The sequence below is a fragment of the Cynara cardunculus genome (assembly GCF_001531365.2).
Source record: "Cynara cardunculus var. scolymus isolate 2C chromosome LG 9, CcrdV1, whole genome shotgun sequence".
In the NCBI taxonomy this organism is placed as follows: domain Eukaryota; kingdom Viridiplantae; phylum Streptophyta; class Magnoliopsida; order Asterales; family Asteraceae; genus Cynara; species Cynara cardunculus.
The window spans coordinates 17,748,344-17,767,219 of record NC_037536.1 but is presented as its reverse complement, the minus strand read 5'-3'; the positions used below and the strand labels follow the sequence as shown (position 1 = coordinate 17,767,219).

At 33.9% G+C, this 18,876-nt stretch overlaps 2 protein-coding genes across 2 annotated transcripts in view; both read left to right on the top strand.

The window, feature by feature from the left end:
• Window positions 1-7,428, top strand: part of LOC112518252 (rab3 GTPase-activating protein catalytic subunit) — a 17,460-nt gene extending 10,032 nt beyond the window's left edge. The window contains exons 15-23 of the mRNA XM_025125886.1: window positions 1,158-1,238; window positions 1,353-1,426; window positions 2,488-2,674; window positions 2,787-2,858; window positions 3,276-3,315; window positions 3,550-3,824; window positions 5,928-6,105; window positions 6,195-6,406; window positions 7,034-7,428. Coding sequence (XP_024981654.1) covers window positions 1,158-1,238; window positions 1,353-1,426; window positions 2,488-2,674; window positions 2,787-2,858; window positions 3,276-3,315; window positions 3,550-3,824; window positions 5,928-6,105; window positions 6,195-6,406; window positions 7,034-7,351 — 1,437 coding nt within the window. The 3' untranslated portion in view covers window positions 7,352-7,428. The remainder of the gene's footprint in view (window positions 1-1,157; window positions 1,239-1,352; window positions 1,427-2,487; window positions 2,675-2,786; window positions 2,859-3,275; window positions 3,316-3,549; window positions 3,825-5,927; window positions 6,106-6,194; window positions 6,407-7,033) is intronic.
• Window positions 7,429-12,633: 5,205 nt separating this feature from the next.
• LOC112518592 (protein LIGHT-DEPENDENT SHORT HYPOCOTYLS 6-like) lies at window positions 12,634-13,342 on the top strand. The gene has a single exon (XM_025126344.1). The coding sequence runs from the start codon at window positions 12,634-12,636 to the stop codon at window positions 13,294-13,296; it is 663 nt and encodes a 220-aa protein (XP_024982112.1). The 3' UTR covers window positions 13,297-13,342.
• Window positions 13,343-18,876: the final 5,534 nt, after the last annotated feature.

Here is an 18,876-nt window from a genome sequence, read left to right as displayed (position 1 = left end):
TTGCGTTGTGCGGCTGCCAGAAACAAAACCGTGCGACTACTGCTTTGTGGTTGAGCGGGCAGGTTAGTCAAAGCGGACAATATCATGCTACGGGGTTCTGGGGGCGTTACAGATAGTGCTCTAAATGAAGCATTTGATCAATCAACCCTTTTAAGCCTGTGAACTTCTTTTAGTAATTTGATAATTGAAAGAAAAATACTCAGCACAGGGTGCCACTTTGTTTAAATCAGAACCTCTATATATGACTTGCTTGTCAACTTTCAAATATCACTTGAATACATTTGCAGTGGATTTGCATAAAGATGTTATCCTCTATTACCTGTACAGGAAATACACAACAAGAACCCTAAAATTGTGATAAAGATGTGCCTTTTGGGACAAAGCCTGTTCCTATTGTGCCTTGTGCCTCATGGGCTGAGTTGTGTGGCCCATTGAACCCGTTGTGCTCAGACAAGGCCAGGCCCTGATTGTACACCTTGACGCTTTTGCATCGACACACCTTTCACAACACTGACGATGATCTAAAGGCCCAGGACCTGCTGTGACCTTAACTGTCTCCCTGGACAACGATTTCTTGCATTGTTTGTGCGTGCGGAAAGGACCTCCAATTTATATGATACTAAACCTCAATAGCTCAGCTTCAATAAAGAAACAAAACGCACGTAACAATTACAAAAATAATTTTTTTGACTCATTCAGACTCTCTTTATCACATTCTCCTATTAAGGAAATTTCATCCAAAGAATTCCTACGTATTTGCTCACATAGATCATGAATCATTGAGTGTAAAAAACATGCTGACACTTGAGGCACTGTCTGACCAATTTCAGGTTCTTTCTTCAAACTGCCAAGAACTTTGACGACGTCAAAGATCTTGGCACTCAGCACCAAACAAACAGGGTGTATATCCTGCATTGATCTACAAATTAGTGGATGTTTGTTATTTTTAGTCTGGTCATATTTGAATCAAGTCACTGATTAGAAGTTGGTTAGGACATCTATTTTCATTGGCAAAATTCTAAGATACAAATGCATCTAATCTTTTGAAAGTTCAGCTACATGATTTCCTTGCTAGGTTCTCAAATATTTGCTGTCTTTGATGTCAGTATATTTATTGTTTTTTCACAATGTTCGGTGTCGCAAACATTGCTTCTCAGCTTGCAATATGCATCGACAAAAAACGTCAGCAGCTGGACAGCCAACAAGATGGTAACAATAGTGATTCTCTTAGCGTTGAGGTAGGTTAATAGTTGTTCTTCTTTCTTTCTGTCTGTAATATACGAGTTTGCGATTTATGCTAATGGTTCCTATTACCTTCTCCAGGCCTAATGGTTTATTTGACTGAACTGCAGGCAGATGATCTGGTTAAGGAGGGATTATCTGATCCATCGAGAGCCAAAGAACGTTTAGTTGAGGAAAGTGACAGGTGAACTAAGCAAGTGAGAACTCTTTGGTTTTAGTTATTGAACACTAATGTACCATGATTGGTGTAGGTAGGGATGTCTAGGATTCTCCAATATTATCAAGCTCTCACCTTTATAGTTCATGAAACGAACAACATCTTTATATTCTGGGGAGACATGGTAGGGTCAAGTAAGGAAGTGTGATAACAATGGTAACAAGTAATGGAACCTTCAGTCTATTCATCATGAAAGAATGTGATTGATGCTGCAATTATGAGAAAAAACACACCAAGTAGATTGAGTTCATTATCCTTTAGGCTAAATATTTCTGCTAACTTTCATTTATGTATATATGTGTGTGTGCGTGTGTGCTAAATAAGTTGATCATCTGGACTAGTTCTTTTGAGGGAGGCCTATAAATTGCAGGGGCTCAAGAAGACAGAAGCACCCTAAGGAAGATATGAGATCAAAACAAACTGATAAAATGAACTTACTACTAGTTTTTGTTGTTTATTTAGTCATACCAGAAATTCCAGCCTTTGTATTCAGATTGTATTTTATGCTTTTGGTTCAGAAGCTCCGACACCCACATTTTGTCATCTCAAGTCCTTGCATGACTTACAACTGATGACTGATCACAAAATATTATTACATAATGCACATGCACATGGCCTAATTTTTTTGAACATGTGCACAACTTAATATGCTCTATAGGTGTTGTACATCTTACGCTTGCTGAAATATTTATATTAACCTATGCGAAGAATGCCACGGTTATTGTTTTACTTCATGACTACATCGCTTAGGCAGAACTTCTATCTCCCTGCTAATACCACATAGGACTACCTCTTTATATTTGCATAATGGTGTCTGGTTAGTTCCTATGAAATATATCTTTCGATATTGACTAGTTTATGTAACATCGTGTATCAAATAAGACAAATTGCAATGAAGACTGGGGACTCATAATATGAGTTGATGGTGTTGCTACATCAGTTCTTTTCAGATGAAAACATGTCGGTATTAATTCCCATTATATTTACTTTGTGTAATGTTTTGAATTTGTCTTATTATTTGTTTGTAGCACTTCAACTTCCGATGGTTTTCATAAATCTGGAACAACCATTCATAGGTATAGTTCTACGCCGCAATATGATGTAACATCTGCTAATTTAGAATCTTCAAATCATAAGAGGAGGGGATCAGCAGGTGTAGTTGAATCCATGATGCTTCTGAACTCACACAACTACATGCATGCTCCATTCACTCAGGTTGATATGATTTTCACATGCTAACTTACTATCTTTTTACCCTTCTGAGTCTTCCATGATTAATAATTTGACAATCTTTTCTTTCCAACACTCCCTCCCCCCTATATCATAGGATCCACCAATTATGACCGAAGATATGCATGAGGAAAGGCTCCATGCTGTTGAAGTCTTGGGTGATTCATTTGTAAGTTCTAATATATACAATACCATCTTCTACAAACATTTTAAACAATTTAGATCAGCTCCTTTATAGCACTGCTTATGCCATGTCATGGAACAGTTGTGGATGGTGTAGGGGTTGAGATGCTTATTAATGATTTTGGTGACAGGGTGGATCCTTGTGAATCATTTAGGATCTTACTTTTCCTACCTTTCCAAAATGACTAGACTTGAAAATAAAGCACTGTATTTTCTGAAGTTGAACTGGTTTCTTTTCTTCCTCTTTTGTCCCAGGCGGAGGTAACATTTTTAGACCTTAACTAATTGGGATAAAAGGCTTGTAGATGTTGATGTAGTGACATTTTTAGAAACTTTATTCTATGTAGTAATTATCTTTGAAAGAGTTCCCTAACTGAGAACTTTCTTGTCTAAATTTTGTCAGAGCTTCTCTGCCCAGTTGGAGAAGGACATACTATCTTCAGGTAACAAGCTTAATTTCGTATTTATGAGTGGTGTCTATTAGGGTGTCACATTCTGTCTTACCCTTTATGTACCTTTTTATCTTTTGTTTAAATATAACATATTGGGTTCATCAGAAGATTGGGATTATTACTGGAAGGTGATGATATATCATATGTATAAAAACAAAACCTTTTTTTTCCTTCTCCTTATTCTATTATTTAACTTTTTGTTTACAAATTGTAAATCCGGATCAGATATGTCGGCATTTAAAGCTGCAAACCCAGATGCTGTTTTTGAAGATTTTATTCGATGGCATTCCCCGAAAGATTGGGAGGATGATGACAGTTGTACATCATCATCTTCTACTGTTGAAACAGGAGAGTTGAAAAAGAAATGGCCTCCTCGAGGAAGACTTTCAGAGAGAATGTCGGATTCTGGTAATTCATGGCGCAAAATATGGAATGATGCACCTCCTTTGCCAGTTTCAGAGCAGAAGCCACTTATGGATCCCAATAGAGAAGGAGAAAAGGTACATAATTTGTATTTTCTTTGTCCGAAGTAAATGGTTAGTATTGGCCACATTTTGTCTTCCCTGTCAATAAACCAAGCGGTAGTATTGTTGTAACGGAAGTACATACCCACGGCCTAGCTTCACTATTATGTTGTAACATAAATAAAGAACTTTTGTGCTTGAATTGTGTACTCCCTACAGAATCTTCCAGCCATTCAAACTAATTACTTTAAGGAGCATTCTAGCGACTAGCACAAACTCTCTAGAACTATATAGGCCTCTCTTGTGGCATTTATTATTGTTATTGTCACTGTTCCTCTAGAACCGAACGGCCATAGCATAAAAGTTGTTCAACTTGAGTTTTTTTTTTTGGCTATGTATCAACATTCACTCTGATGCCATTTGTCAGTTGTCACAGGGTTTTCCGCCAAGTCCTTAACTAACCTTGTGGCCTTAGTACTTACGGCTGTGTGAGAGCTAAGTCAACCTGAATAACTTGCTTGTTTGACTTGGGTGGCAGTAGTCACACAAAGGCTTAAGCAATTTCTAGAGCTCCTTGGGATGCTTTCTTGTATTTTATGGATTGTTTGTGGGTTTCTTAGATGGTTTGCATATAAGGAAGGTCTCCTTTTTATATAGTTAACATGAACTTTTAGGTTTCTTAGAATTGACTAGAACTAGAATAATTCATTCATTCTCTTTATATGAACTCTTTTAACTGCTGCTATAGAATATACAAGACACCATCTAAATATGGAAAGAATTCTAGAGATTTCAATATGATAATCCTAGAACATCCTGGAAATATCTCAACTTGCTTAGAGAATTCTAGAACTCTGTATAGTTCTTGGTGAATCTTTTCTCCAAGATTATCTTTTTTAGGATTACATACGAAAGATAGAAAGTAAGAAGTACAAGTACTCTCTCCCGAGGGTGGGGAACACATAAATTGACTTATCATGAGGGTAAGTCAGCAACACGGCATACAAGTTTGGTACCCCGATATAATATTGTTATTCTTCAAAATGTTTATATAGATTCCTGTATTGTGACCAAGTGGCATTTGACCCAATCTTATCAGTTGAGTCTCTACAACCCTCAGGTTGTGAGTTAGAGTCTTTATAGGCAGTAAAAGAATGCTTATTACTCCCTCCGTCCCGGAATAGTGTCCAGTTCTGAAAAATAAGAACGTACTTTCCCATTCTACCCTCAATTATGAGATGGAGAAATTAATTAATCATTCTATAATGAAGAGTAAAACTGTCATTTAGTTTATTAAAAGTGCAATAATTACACTTCCCTAAAAACGATGTGCCTTTTTCATTGTGGACACTTATTTTGGGATTGAGGGAGTATCATAATATAGGTGGCAGTGAACATTTCTTGAGCTGTGAACAATTTAAGCAGCCTCATAACTTCATATTGCTCTTGCAATTCCCTAATGATTTCTTTGGTGGTCCCTCAAATTGTTTATGGTTACACAATTTCATCAGTTATGATATGTTAATTTAATTTTTTTTTTCACTGGTTGTCCTAGGCTTGACACTATACATGATATGCTAAAAGAAGTTTCAAATAGGGAAATTGTCCAAAATAGCCATTTTGATCGCACCAATACACGTTATAGCCGCTTTTCTACATAACTGACCAAAATAGCCAAGATTTCGCAAGTAACATTTTAGCAATTTGTGAATCCACTTTTATTTTCACAAAGCAACAATTTTGCAAGTTGCTAAAGTGCTACTTGCGAAATGCTGACATGGAAGTGCCACTTACGCACCTTGCTAAAGCGCTGCTTGCCACGTCCGCATTTCACAAGCAGCGCTTTAGCAACTTGCTAAAGTGTTACTTTATGAATACTAAATTCATAAAAAGTAGATTTTGCAAGTTGCTAAAGTGCTACTTGCTTGGCTATTTTAGTCAATTGAGTAGAAAAAAACGGCTATAAAATGAATTGGGGGGCGGGGGGTTCCTGAATGACAATTTTGGACAATTTCCCTTTCAAATATTATTATGTCAGAAATTTGGATAAATTTGGCATTACTGTTTCTATCATTGGTTTTTGAATCACTCCATGTTCATATAAGGTCAACCTAACTTATTTACTCCTTTGCTCCAAAGATACTTCACTATTTGGAAACAGTTCCACCACATCAATTGCTGGAACAAATGGTCTGCACCGCCTTCCGAGCAGCAGCCGACACTCTTAACCAAACTAGCTTTGGTGGGCTAAAACACATGACAACAAAAATGGATCAACTATATCTCACTTTGGCTTCTGTATTAAGGCCTTTGCAAGGTTGGTATATCGTATCTTTTCTTTTTGTCTTAATTAATAATCATGGTTCTTGTTTTTATGTAATTTGATGTTAAATGTTTGAATTGCAGCAAACAAGTTACCTGGGGATATTGAGATAATTGAAGACATAAGACGACTTTGTGTTGTATTCGAGCATGTGGAGAAGCTAATAATGGTGGCAGCTTCTCTTCATCGCAAGTTCTTGCAAGCACCGCATCTTGCACAAGCTATTTTCGTTGACTTTTACGACTTTTATGTACGGAAAATGGGAAAAGGCTCCGTTAAAGGAGATGCAAACAAGGTATGTCTATATACCCCACAACAAGATCATCGGTTCTATAAGATGTCAAAGATGTCCATATGCCCTAATTGGTTGCTTTATAGGACTTATAGGTTAGGACCAAACAATTATGTGTACAATTTAAATGTGTTGCAATAAAAAAGACACATAATTTTATGATTATGTAATTATTTCACTTTTGAATTAACTGAAGGACAATTTACCTTTAATAATAGATGAGGTAATGGAAATTTTCATCTCATAGTTGAGGGTAGAATTGGAAAGTAGGTACTTACATTTGAAAGTGGACCATTATTTTGAGATAAACTAAAATAGAAATATGGATATTTATTTTGGGACGGAGGAAGTATTTAGGTAAGTACATTTAGCAGTTAAATATTATATTCATGATGAATACCATGAATAATGAAAATGCATAATATTTATGGATATTTAGTTAAATAATATAAATGCCTACTCAGTTATCCTGTAAATGAGAATCATTAAAGTTTGTTCAATTTTCATTTTGTGCGTCCCATTTATATGAATGTTTTGATTATTCACGTTACTTGACGGAACCATCAAAATGAAGAATGTGTGAAATTACACATGTACCCTCACGGATGAATGTTTCTAAAACTTGAGCAGGTCGGTGATTGGTTTGTGCAGGAAGTGAAGAAGCGGCAAGAAGTAAGGGTGAAGGAGAGAGATGTGATAACAAATATGTTTGTTCAACCGTCGGCTAACCAGTCTTGGCGGAAAGTGTTGAGCATGGGGAATTTACTGAACGGGCACGAACCAATTCTTCGGGAAATCGTATTCTCGCTGCGAGATCGAGTGGATAGCAGTTACCATGCTCCTAGGAATTCATGGAGTCATGAGCAGGAAATAGAAACTCACAGGATGTACATTTGTGGTACCTCAAATGATCTAAGGGTAGCTCTCTCTGTTACTTCTTGTGATTGATAATATACATCTTTTTATTTATGTTTTTTCTATAAATTGATGAAATCTTATATTACTAATTATGTTTTTCTATACTTGTATTAAAAATATTATTTAAAACAATTTTTCATTGATTATAACATATATTAAATTGTCAAAAGATAGCAGTAGCGCATGTTTTGTTATTGGGGCTAATAATATCCCAAGGATAGTGATTTTTCACGTTCTAATCATAAATTTGTTGCACTATTTCTCCTTCTATTACCCTACTTTCTACCACCACCACGGTCACTATTGCCACCACTACCACTAAATAATGTTATCATTAATTTTTCATTGGTACATTGTGTTTATAATATAAACAGGAAAGTATGAAAACGTGATAAAGGGGTATTTTCATTATTTTATTTCAATTCCAAATCTAAATTCTGTCAATCAAACATGCAAATTCAATTTCTATGAGAGATTCTACTTGTTTCCTGCTAACCAAATAGGTGGTCAATTCATTTGATGGATTTCATTTCACTCTTTTCGAATTTCAATTCTTTTGATGGATTTTAATTTCACCAAATTTCATTACGTATGTTAACTTATCTGTAGGTGGGGCTATTCTTTAGGTTTTTAGTGCCTAGGACGGAACCACTAAAAAATTCCCCTAGTGAAAGGAAAAAAAAACACTACATCTTTTTTGTGGTTCGCAACAATGTTGAACATAATGTTAGGCTATCTCCAACTATTTGCTGCACCGAAGTGGTGTAAAATTTACTGTAACGGGTAATTCATCTCCAACCCGTTACACCATTTTTATAACCAAATAAAACATTTCAAGTACATTTCTAATTTGTAACTTATATAGATATTTAGTCATGCTCTTTGTTAGTTCCTTTTTTGCAAATTCGACTCATTATTTTTTGGGCTTGGGTGCATGTCAGTATATTTACAATTTTATTATCGTGTCTGATGACATATGAAAAAACACATAATTTGTTTTGTCCAATTCTAATACAGAACCAAACAATATTCTTTTTATTGTATTCATTAGAATCTCTACATGTATTTATAGTAGTATAATCAAATACAAATCTCAAAAAAATTAAGAACCAGAGAAATATGTGTTGTTTCATATTATGAAACAAATAATACATGTAAAAAGTTTCACATTATGAAACAAATATATTACGAAACAAACATATGTGAAATAATACCTTGAATTCTAGTCTTAGATTAGAAAATTATGTAAAACAATATATTAAGATCGGTTTTCATGGGTTTGTATCCTTTTTTATGGTTCTCACATTATTCGCTCCATGTATATAAGCTTTTGATCAAGTGAGACTACTCGGTTTTCATGAAACCAAAAACAAAATAATACAAAGGGTTTCAAACTTATCTCTATTTGGGTTTTAATCTTCATATTTTTTATGTAGAAAATAATGATTATAATATGAAAGAGATTAAAGAAAAAATGTTAAAATATAGGAGAATAAGACATATTTACCTGTTATTAAGGGTGTGTTTGATACCTAAACAAGACGAGACAAGATAATTGTTAGCGTTTGGTAAGGCAGGACCAAAAGAATGAACGAATTAATCCTGATGAGTTTTTTATATTTTGATTAATTTATGTAATTTTTAAATTATACTAAAATAAATATTTTTTATAACAAAATATATTATTAGAAAATTTTCATAAAACCGATTGAAACGACACCAAAAATATGAAGTTTATTAATTTTCAATTTTTATTTTATATCTTTTTTATATTATCTTTAATTAATATTTAATAAATTACATAAATTAATCAAAATATAGAAAATGTATGAAAATAACATTTTGGGGACAATAAAGTGAAAGTTTAAAGATAATAAAATACAGTAAATAAAATTTAAAGAACAAATAAAATGTAAAGAGGAAGACGTATTTGCAAACTTATAATATGGATGGATATACAAAAACTTATTGAGTTCACTCGCCTGACCCTAACAACTTTAGTAACTTGCTAACGCCTCTACGGTCCATCGTCGCTTCTCAATGCCACTTGTATTAGATTACTAATGAATGTTTGTGTAGGTAAGAATAAATGATACAACACATAACCACAAGGAAGGTGCTTGATTGGTTTAAGCTTGACTCCAAAGGTCAAAAGTATCAGGAGGTCACAGGTTCAAATTTTCTTGTGGCCACGGAGATTCAAATGCGATGACTCCGGACTATCTACAAAGCAGATGGTTGCTCTGAAATTAGTCGACTCACATAGTGGGTTGGATATCCAGGTTAATTAAAAAAAATCATAATTTAATCTTAACGATTGTTTATTTGTTTTTAATCATTTGTGCCTATCCAATAAGTCATATTAGCTTTCATAACTTTAGAGGTCGTCGTCAGTCGGAAAGAGACCAAACATCGACCAAAAATGAGTGGTGGGTGGGGGAAAATAATCAACTTTTTAAAAATTAAAATTTTAATTAAAAGACGACGTATTTTTAATTTTTAAAATATATCAAAACAAAAAATTTAATAATTGTTTAACAATATTTATTCATTTTAATAAATAATATTAATATTGATGTCATAATACTTGATTGAATAAATAGTCTTGTCGCAAACCAATTATTTTATGATTTTGTTGATAAAAACATAAATAAGTAATTATTTTAATTAAAAATACAAATATAATCGGTGGCGTTTTCACGATGTAAACGATTACCAACCCTTGATAAAGAACTACAAATAAAAAAATTGTAAAAATAATTCAAACGTTACAGAAAAAAGGTATGAGAAAATCATTATTTATCTGTAAGCATATGCTAAAAAGTCAAGATTTGAGGTTTCTTGTTCAACCCTTAATACTGACACTATTTAAAGTAGGTCGATAACTCTGTATAATTTCTCTACTGCTACTGTAGGATAAGGTTACAGTATGTGTGTTTTTATGTTGTATAAATCCACAATTTGCGTATTTATGATGTTGGGAAAACATTTTATATGTAAAAGTTTTTATGAACGAGCTTAAAACATGATAAATATACAGGCATCAATTAAAAACTTAAAACTGTTGAATTTCATGATTGACAGATATCCTGCTTTAAAACCTCTTTCATAAAAGTATTTTACAGAATTAGTATGTACGAAATGAACGTGCAAGCTCTTAATTTTCTGCTTTTAATCGCCTGTTTATTTGATTTTTGGTGGACAGATTGAAATGTCGTCTCATCAATCTATTTTCTTGCAAGTCATCTTATATATGATTATTGGAGTTTGTTTGGTTTAAAGTGAGTCACTTCTTCCATCATTTTCAAGCAAATTTTCATTTGATGGTTGGGGGTCATATGAAGACAAATAGAAGCAAGTCGACCATCAACGACACAAAATGCATATCGTGATGAAAAAATGCGGGTCCGTATATTTTCAAATAAACCAGTTACAATAAGACCCGCAGAAACATATATGGGTTCAAGTAAAGGCTCTCCCAAATATTGGGTAGTTGTTGAACCAAGCCAAATAGGTGAGAAATGTAGTTTCTATCATAAGTTCATGTTATCTGGACATGTCTCAATTTACAGATCTAGTTTTTATCAATTAGATTGCTCTCAACAGTTTCCATCGTCTTATTTTTACTCTTAGGTCCCATGTGGTTTGTAGGAATGAAATGGATTTGGGGAGATTTGGATTTCAAATCTATTTCAATTCCATGTTTGGTTTATTGAATTGTTAAGATTTGAAATCCTATGATTTAATTGAAATCCTATAAACATGGGATTTTGAAATCCTTAGGGAACGCTCGGGATTTCATGGGATTTTGTATGATTGTATGAAATAAGGTTTTAAAAATGTCAAAAATTTGTGTTTTGTAATAATCGATTAATAAAAATGTAATTTAATTATTTATAAATTTTTTTATAAATAATGTAATCTAATGCACCAACAATTTCAAATCTATCCTGATCTAAATCCCTCCATAAAATCCAACTTCCTCAAAAATCAATCCCGCAAACCCAAATGGAACCTCAATGGATTTCATGTGATTGTGGTTTTGTTTTCCCCAAATGCATATATGGCTACTCACAACGGTTCCACTGAAAACATCATCAAGATTCCTCGATCACTTCTTATTTAGTCAATTCTCAACAATGACAGTCGATAATTGGAGTTTCACAATAATGTCATTGTTAATCATTAATAGACCACAACTCGAAAACATTTTACCAAACTATAAAATCCGTAACTATAATTTTATTTTTCAAACGGTATTTATTTATTTTATTGTTTCATAATTATATAGAGAGCGATAGGAACAAAAGATCGTATGAGGATGGAAGATAAGGCGGGAATTATAAGAAAAGAACTCGACCTCTGATCGCTTTTAATCCCATTCCCACCCGTTGTATTTTACGATAATTAATTTGGTATATTTCATTAGTGTTGATATTCAATTAGGATTAATGTAAGAGCGAAACTCCCTTCTTACCTTTTTCACCTAACTTTCATTCTCACAAGAACCCAATCTCATATATGTATATAGACTTGGGGTTATGTGAGACCAGACTGTTTTCGTGAGACCCGTGTTACTACTTTTTTACACTTGAAACCTCACAACAAAACATTGTGAAAGTAACCTTCATAGTGTTTTTGCTGTGAAGATTCAACTCTTTTTTTACCTTCACAACATTTTGTTGTGAAACTTCAAGTATAAAAATTGTGTTTCACATGTCTCACAAAAATAGTCTTGTCTTACATGAACCCCCTCCTTGTACACAGACATATGTATGTATGTATAGGACGTCTCAAATGCAACTCATCACATTTGTACAAACAATACAACTCAATCAATTAAGATATTTATGAAAATGATAAGAACTCATTTATTATGATTTAAATATATATGGAAGATGACTACGGTTTATTAATTATGATCAATACTTTATATTAAAAAATAATAAAAACTTCTATAAAATCATATATTCATCAAGTTAAATGAACGGCTAAAATTAAGTTATGTTAATTATACAAATGTAATAAATTATATAATAAATCATATATATATATATATATAAAATATATGGTATATGACAAAATTGAATAGTGATAGAGTCTCTTTTTCTCCAAGAAAATCCATCCATTCGTACATTCTTATTACTTTTCTATTTACGTCCCATCATCATATCACCATCTCTCTCCAAAAAACCACTCGCCATCAATTTCAAACCAACATCAACAATCCCTAAAACAATTACAGACAACCTCTTCATCTTCTCCCCATTTTCCCATTACATTCCCAACCTTCACTTAACCGCAATTTTCAGATGGATTTACCATCCGGATCCGGGTCTCATGACCCGGGAGAGCCTGACGGAACATCGTCCACAGGTGGTGGTGCAGACGACTCTCCCGCCGGAAGGTCAACGGTTCATACACCACCACCACCACCACCACCACCACCACCGCCGAGCAGATATGAGTCTCAGAAACGACGCGATTGGAACACCTTCTTACAGTACCTGAGCAACCACAAGCCGCCGCTAACGTTGGCCAGGTGCAGCGGAGCTCACGTGATCGAGTTCCTCAAATACCTTGACCAGTTCGGGAAGACGAAGGTGCACGTGACTGGTTGTCCGTACTTCGGTCACCCAAACCCACCGGCGCCATGTGCTTGCCAGCTCAAGCAAGCTTGGGGGAGCCTAGACGCGCTCATCGGGAGGCTCCGAGCTGCCTACGAGGAGAACGGCGGCCGACCTGAGTCAAACCCGTTTGGAGCCAGAGCCGTGAGGATGTATTTGAGAGAAGTGAGAGAAAGCCAAGCCAAGGCTAGAGGTATTCCGTATGAAAAGAAGAGAAAACGACCTGCCCGTGGGACGGCGGCGGCACTGAAAGTGTCGGTGGCTGTGGGTGGTGGCAGCGCTCGAGATGATGGTAGTGGAGCCGGTGAAGCCATTTCTAGCAGCGCTCCGGCTCCTTCCACACTTTAAATATCAAGTTAAACTTGATTAATGTTTATAATTAATAGTAATTAGCTTTTCTATCCAATATTCTTATTATAATTATAATAACAATTATCGTAAATCCACTGTTAATCGAAGTATTTCTTCGGTTTATGAAAAGCTCGAGCCGAGGTCCTTCCGCAAAAGCCCAGCCGGAGCCGGAGCCAAAGGCACAGGGATGTGAAGCACCTAGGTATTAAAGGTTAAAACAAATTAAAATGTAATAAAATTTGTTTTAATTCTATTGTTTTTATTAACCTAGATATTCAACTCGCTATGTGAGTCGATTAATCCCAGGACGACCATCTGCTTTGCTGATAGTCCGGAGTCACCGTATTTGAACCTTCATGGTCGCAAGTGGACTTTTGTTTCTCCTTAGATTTGAAACTGGAATCTCCTGGTATTTTTGACTTTTTGAGTCAAACTCAAACCAATCAAGCACCATCTTTATGATTAATTCTAATTTATTATTCATAACAACGAAATTCCCCTTTTTTAATTAGTATCTATACCATACATATTTTGACTGCAATTAATTTTATAATATGATAAATTATCAAATTATATTGTAATAAATGTGACATTAAATCATCTTTTTTATTGATGTTGTTTATTCTGTAAAACAGATAGCAAAAGAAATTAAACGTTAATTTATAATGTATTTTTGTCGTATATTGAATTGGACATCTAAGATGGTCCCTGGTGCACCAAATGCAGATTGCATACACACGTGGGGTTGCTTTATAAGCTGCAGTTTCAATCTCAGGTGTCTGCACCTACGGATCCATTCCATCATTTCAGAAGGGTGGTTCAAAGATTTAAATTTTGATCATCCACAACTTCACGTAACCTGTTTTTGAGGTATTTTTTCTTGACTCATTTAACGGTTGAAGCTAGCAGAGGGGGTTTCAAATTGAACCTATGTGTTTGAATAAAGTCGTCTTACCTTTTTGACAACTGAGTTACACGTTAGAGACGTTGAAAGATTAGAGGAGACGGGAAAAAAAAAACTCCCCATGATGTCGGCAAAATATTATGAAGAATAACTTACGACAAAAAATGTACGCAAATCCTATGAAACAACATAATTCATATATTTTAAAACACGACACACGTCTGTGTGTCAAAACATTCGTCAAAATTCATAACATGACATGTACAAATAATTTGACAAAGGATGAGATGATTTCTTAAATTTATTTTTAAAATAAATTTCATGCATGAATTTTGGTCAATAATTCAACAAGCACATGGTTCAAACTTAAACAATCTTTCTGACTGTCATGGTCGCCTTAACATAATCACATATTTAACTGTTACTCAAGACGACAATGCTGCAAATATCAATTCTTCTAACGATTATTCACTAGGAATACACTCACTACCCCCATCGATCATCACATGAAGACGATTCATGCACACACATGCAACTGTATATTCATAATAACACTGATCAGGTGCAACTATAAACGTACCATACATGAGGATTCTTGCTCCCATCGTCATGATTCTCGATGCTAGTGACTCTATTGACCTAAAAATATCCTATCTTAAAGTGTCTAATCGGGTATTCTCGCTTTCATTCACTTAAAAGAACACTGTCTAAGGGGTTCTTCGATTCGTTTTATGTTAAGACATGTATGGATAAAGTTGTCTGTATGTTAATAGATAAGTTGTTGTGCTGAATAAACCATCTGAATGATAAAAATGATTATTTTACCCTTGGTTTTACATTGACCATTATAGATCAAATTTCTCAAAACAACAATATTTATAGACCAAATGAAACCCCAAATTAGAAAACATACCCAAATCTATAATAATAAATCAGTAACAAGATAGAGAAAATAATAAAAATAGTAACAAATCAGTAACAAGATTCAGATCGAGAACGAGGTCCAACGATGGTGAGGCAAAGGGTAACTGCCGGAGGGAGGGCGACCGACAATGGTGAGGTAGAAATGAGGAAGATGCAAAAGCCGGAGATCGAAGAAGCAGAAGAAATGAGATCGATGGAGGAAGAAGCAACGACCGGCGATGATGAGGAAGAATCAACAACCAAAGTTGGTTCTAGATGGTGAGGAAGAAGCAACGGCAGATCGATGGAGATAGAGCTTGGACCAGGAGAGCAAACACAATGAAGGAGAGAAATAAGATCGAGAGAAGCTGGGTTTTTAGGGGAGGTTCTAGAAATGTGAAGGGGCAAACTTGGAATAAGGAGATGAATAAATGGCTTAGTCCATAAGACTCTACTTTCCTGACTGACCGAATAAGCCAGAAATGAACAATAATGTATGGCTGACCGAAAGCTATACAGGCTTCACAACCCATTAAGCCACATTCTTACACATTTTTGAGTTATGTAAATTTAAAATATGACATTTAAGATAAAAAAAGGTGGGTAAATAAGTATTTTTTATGTTTTCTCTAAATAACCAATTTAATTAGTATGTATGAAATTTATTATCTGCCTCATAGATGATCAGATAATTAAAATTAACATCATTTTATTCAAACATTAAATTGATTATTGCGACTCTAAATTGCAATAATTAAATAATCAGTTTAAAAAAAATATATATATATATATATTCAGGACCGACTAAAGTATGAAAATGAACCATCAAAGTTTAATGTTACTTAAAGGAAGCAACAAATCAATATAAAAAGAAGGAACCATGTTCAATAAGACACATAGAGATGTCTTATTCATTCATCACATAATCATCTAGAACTATTATAAATTATTAATGCGATAAGATTCGTTATGTTGACGAATTGTTGAGTCCAATAGTCTATTAAAAACCCAATGTGACCAATTAACAAAATCCATAAAATTCAAATCACGTTCAAACTATTGTTTATTTGATAGGTAGTTGATTTCATAAGGGAATTGAATTACAGGAAGGTTAGTAAATCACGTAGTCATTAAGCCGTCTCCCCTACGCCCACTGGACAAAGAAAGATATCTCCTAATGGGCAAATTGTTCATCGATTTCGACCCTTATGCATGCTTCCTCATAACACTCTCGCTTCTAAATGGTTAACATTCGTTTTATAGCGATTTGGGAGAACTTATCATTACGATTGGAATCTATTTGTCTTTGATAAAATAATGTACGAGATTGTTGACATTTTATTACGTTTTAGACGAATTTCGACCTGTTTGATATGCTTTATTCGTAGAATATAACTCAAATCTTTAACATCCAAGGAAATGTATGAAAAATAGGGGTGTTCATCCAAACCACCAAACAACATAAACCGTCCAAATCATACTATGCGACAAAGCATGGTTTAGAACTTCCGCAGCACGGTTTGCATTTTTATCAAATTGCCCTACGCAGTGCAATTATCAAACTGCGTTTCCAACCGCACCGTGTATTTTATATATATTTTATTTATATTATATATAATAATTAGGCTAATTTATCTAATATTTTTAGTTTTCTTGGACTATATTTAATTATGTAAAGTTTTTTAGTTTTCTTAGACTATTTTTAATTATGTAATATGTATTTAGGAATCAGACATATTCAAAACTTTTATTTGTTTAAACAATGGTCACATTATCATTGATTTTATATGTTTTAATCATATAATGATTGGATTGTAGACCTGAATTGCGTTAAGAACAAACCGCATAAACCATTCCCGTGCGGTTTGAGGTGTACGCAGTGCAGTTTCACCCCAAACCATACCGGAAAAATCACACGTCTCATTCCCATTCAACTAATGAAATCTAGACCGATTTTAAATTTATTTTATTTTTTATATTTTTTTTTGATTATACATATTCATATAATTGATGGATATAAATAAGACATGAAAATTTGATACGGGTAATTTTTATCTCAAACACCCTTGGTTGGAAGTTGGAAGTGTGACGCTGAAAATCAACTTTCTATTTGTAACAAACAGGCCCCTCTATTTTCTAAATACTTTCACATTGTACCGCTTTGTCTCTGTTCTGAAATAAATGGGCCTGGGCCTAGTTGTGGGTCAGTTTATTGGGGCCCATTACCTTCTTGGCTGGGTATGGGTTAAGACACATAATTAAGTGGTGGTGCACTGATGATTATGTCTAGTGATGGCCAAAAATCGGTCCCGGGTCGGGCCGGTCCTAAACGGTTTCAAGTTTTCTCATATTGACCATAACCAGTCTCGGTAAAAAATGGTAGAACCAGTCAAGGTTCTTCATAACCGGTTATGGGCCGTCGGTATCGGTCCCAACATTAAAAAGTAAGATCTTATTTTTATTTTTTTAATGATATATATATTTAATACATTATAAAATTAAAATTGGGTCACTCAAATACACTTTAAAAATGCGTTTTAATATAATTAAAATTACATTGTTTTATAAAAAAATATTATAAAATTATTTGAATATACATTTATTCATAAAATTATTTGATTTTCGGGTCGGGCAGGGATGGTCCATAGCCGGTCCCAGTCCCACGAAACTGCCAAAACCCCCAACTGGTCCCGGTTTTCGGTCCCATAACCGGTCCTAGCTTGGCACTTTATTGTGTTTTTAAGTTGATTTGTGACCTCTTGAGTGATCGAATTTGCATCAGAGGTCTCTTAATGCTTTGGATGACCTTTAACACGATTTTTCTTCATCCCAAATCTACCATGACTCTTGATTCAAACGCGACGAACATTCATCAATAGTTGGACACTGACTCGCTTGCTAAAACAAATCTACACTTTTAAACGATAACTGTAAAAACACGGGTGTTACACCTATAATAAGATTGTATTTATATTTCAGAGATTACAAGTCATACTTTGACTATTTATAATCTAATGTATCTGCTATTTCTGACGTTATCGTGTATCAGCTACAGTACCGCCTACTTCCGAGTTCATAATGAAAGCGAAACGTGTTTATGAATTTTCAGAATTAGAATGAGATAACGACAAACAAAAATATTTTGTAAGTTACTGAATAGTTAGATCACTTTATATTTATTCTAAAAATCAGTTTAAAATAACTTTTTACATACTTTGTAAAAATGATTGATTTAGGAGTCGTTTACCAAACGCTTACCAACTCACATTACATTGCCGGATGAATAGGACAATGACCACAAATTTTACCCGGTAAAAGCGAGTTAAGGACCGAGAGTCTTACCCGGTAAGTGAGAGCGATGACTCTTACCATGGTTAGCGTTTATCGGGTAAATTATTGCATATGATGCAATTTTTATTGACTAAGATCTTATCCGATAAACATAATCAAATATATAATAAATATAATCAAATATATAATAAATATAATCAAATATAACTAACGAAAGCTCCATATCTAAATTCATGTAACTAACTGTAGATAAACATAATCAAATATAGGATAAACATCTCAGTTTAAATATAAAAAATCTAAAATATAATTAGGATAATTATTGAGTTTTAACATAATATTTATTTATTATCTTTATAAAAAAAATGATATTATTAAACCAAAAATAAATTATTTCGTTATTAAACTTAAATTAAATTATAATAAAAAAATAAATTAAATAAATTACATAAATTACATAAAAATGATAAACTTTTAAA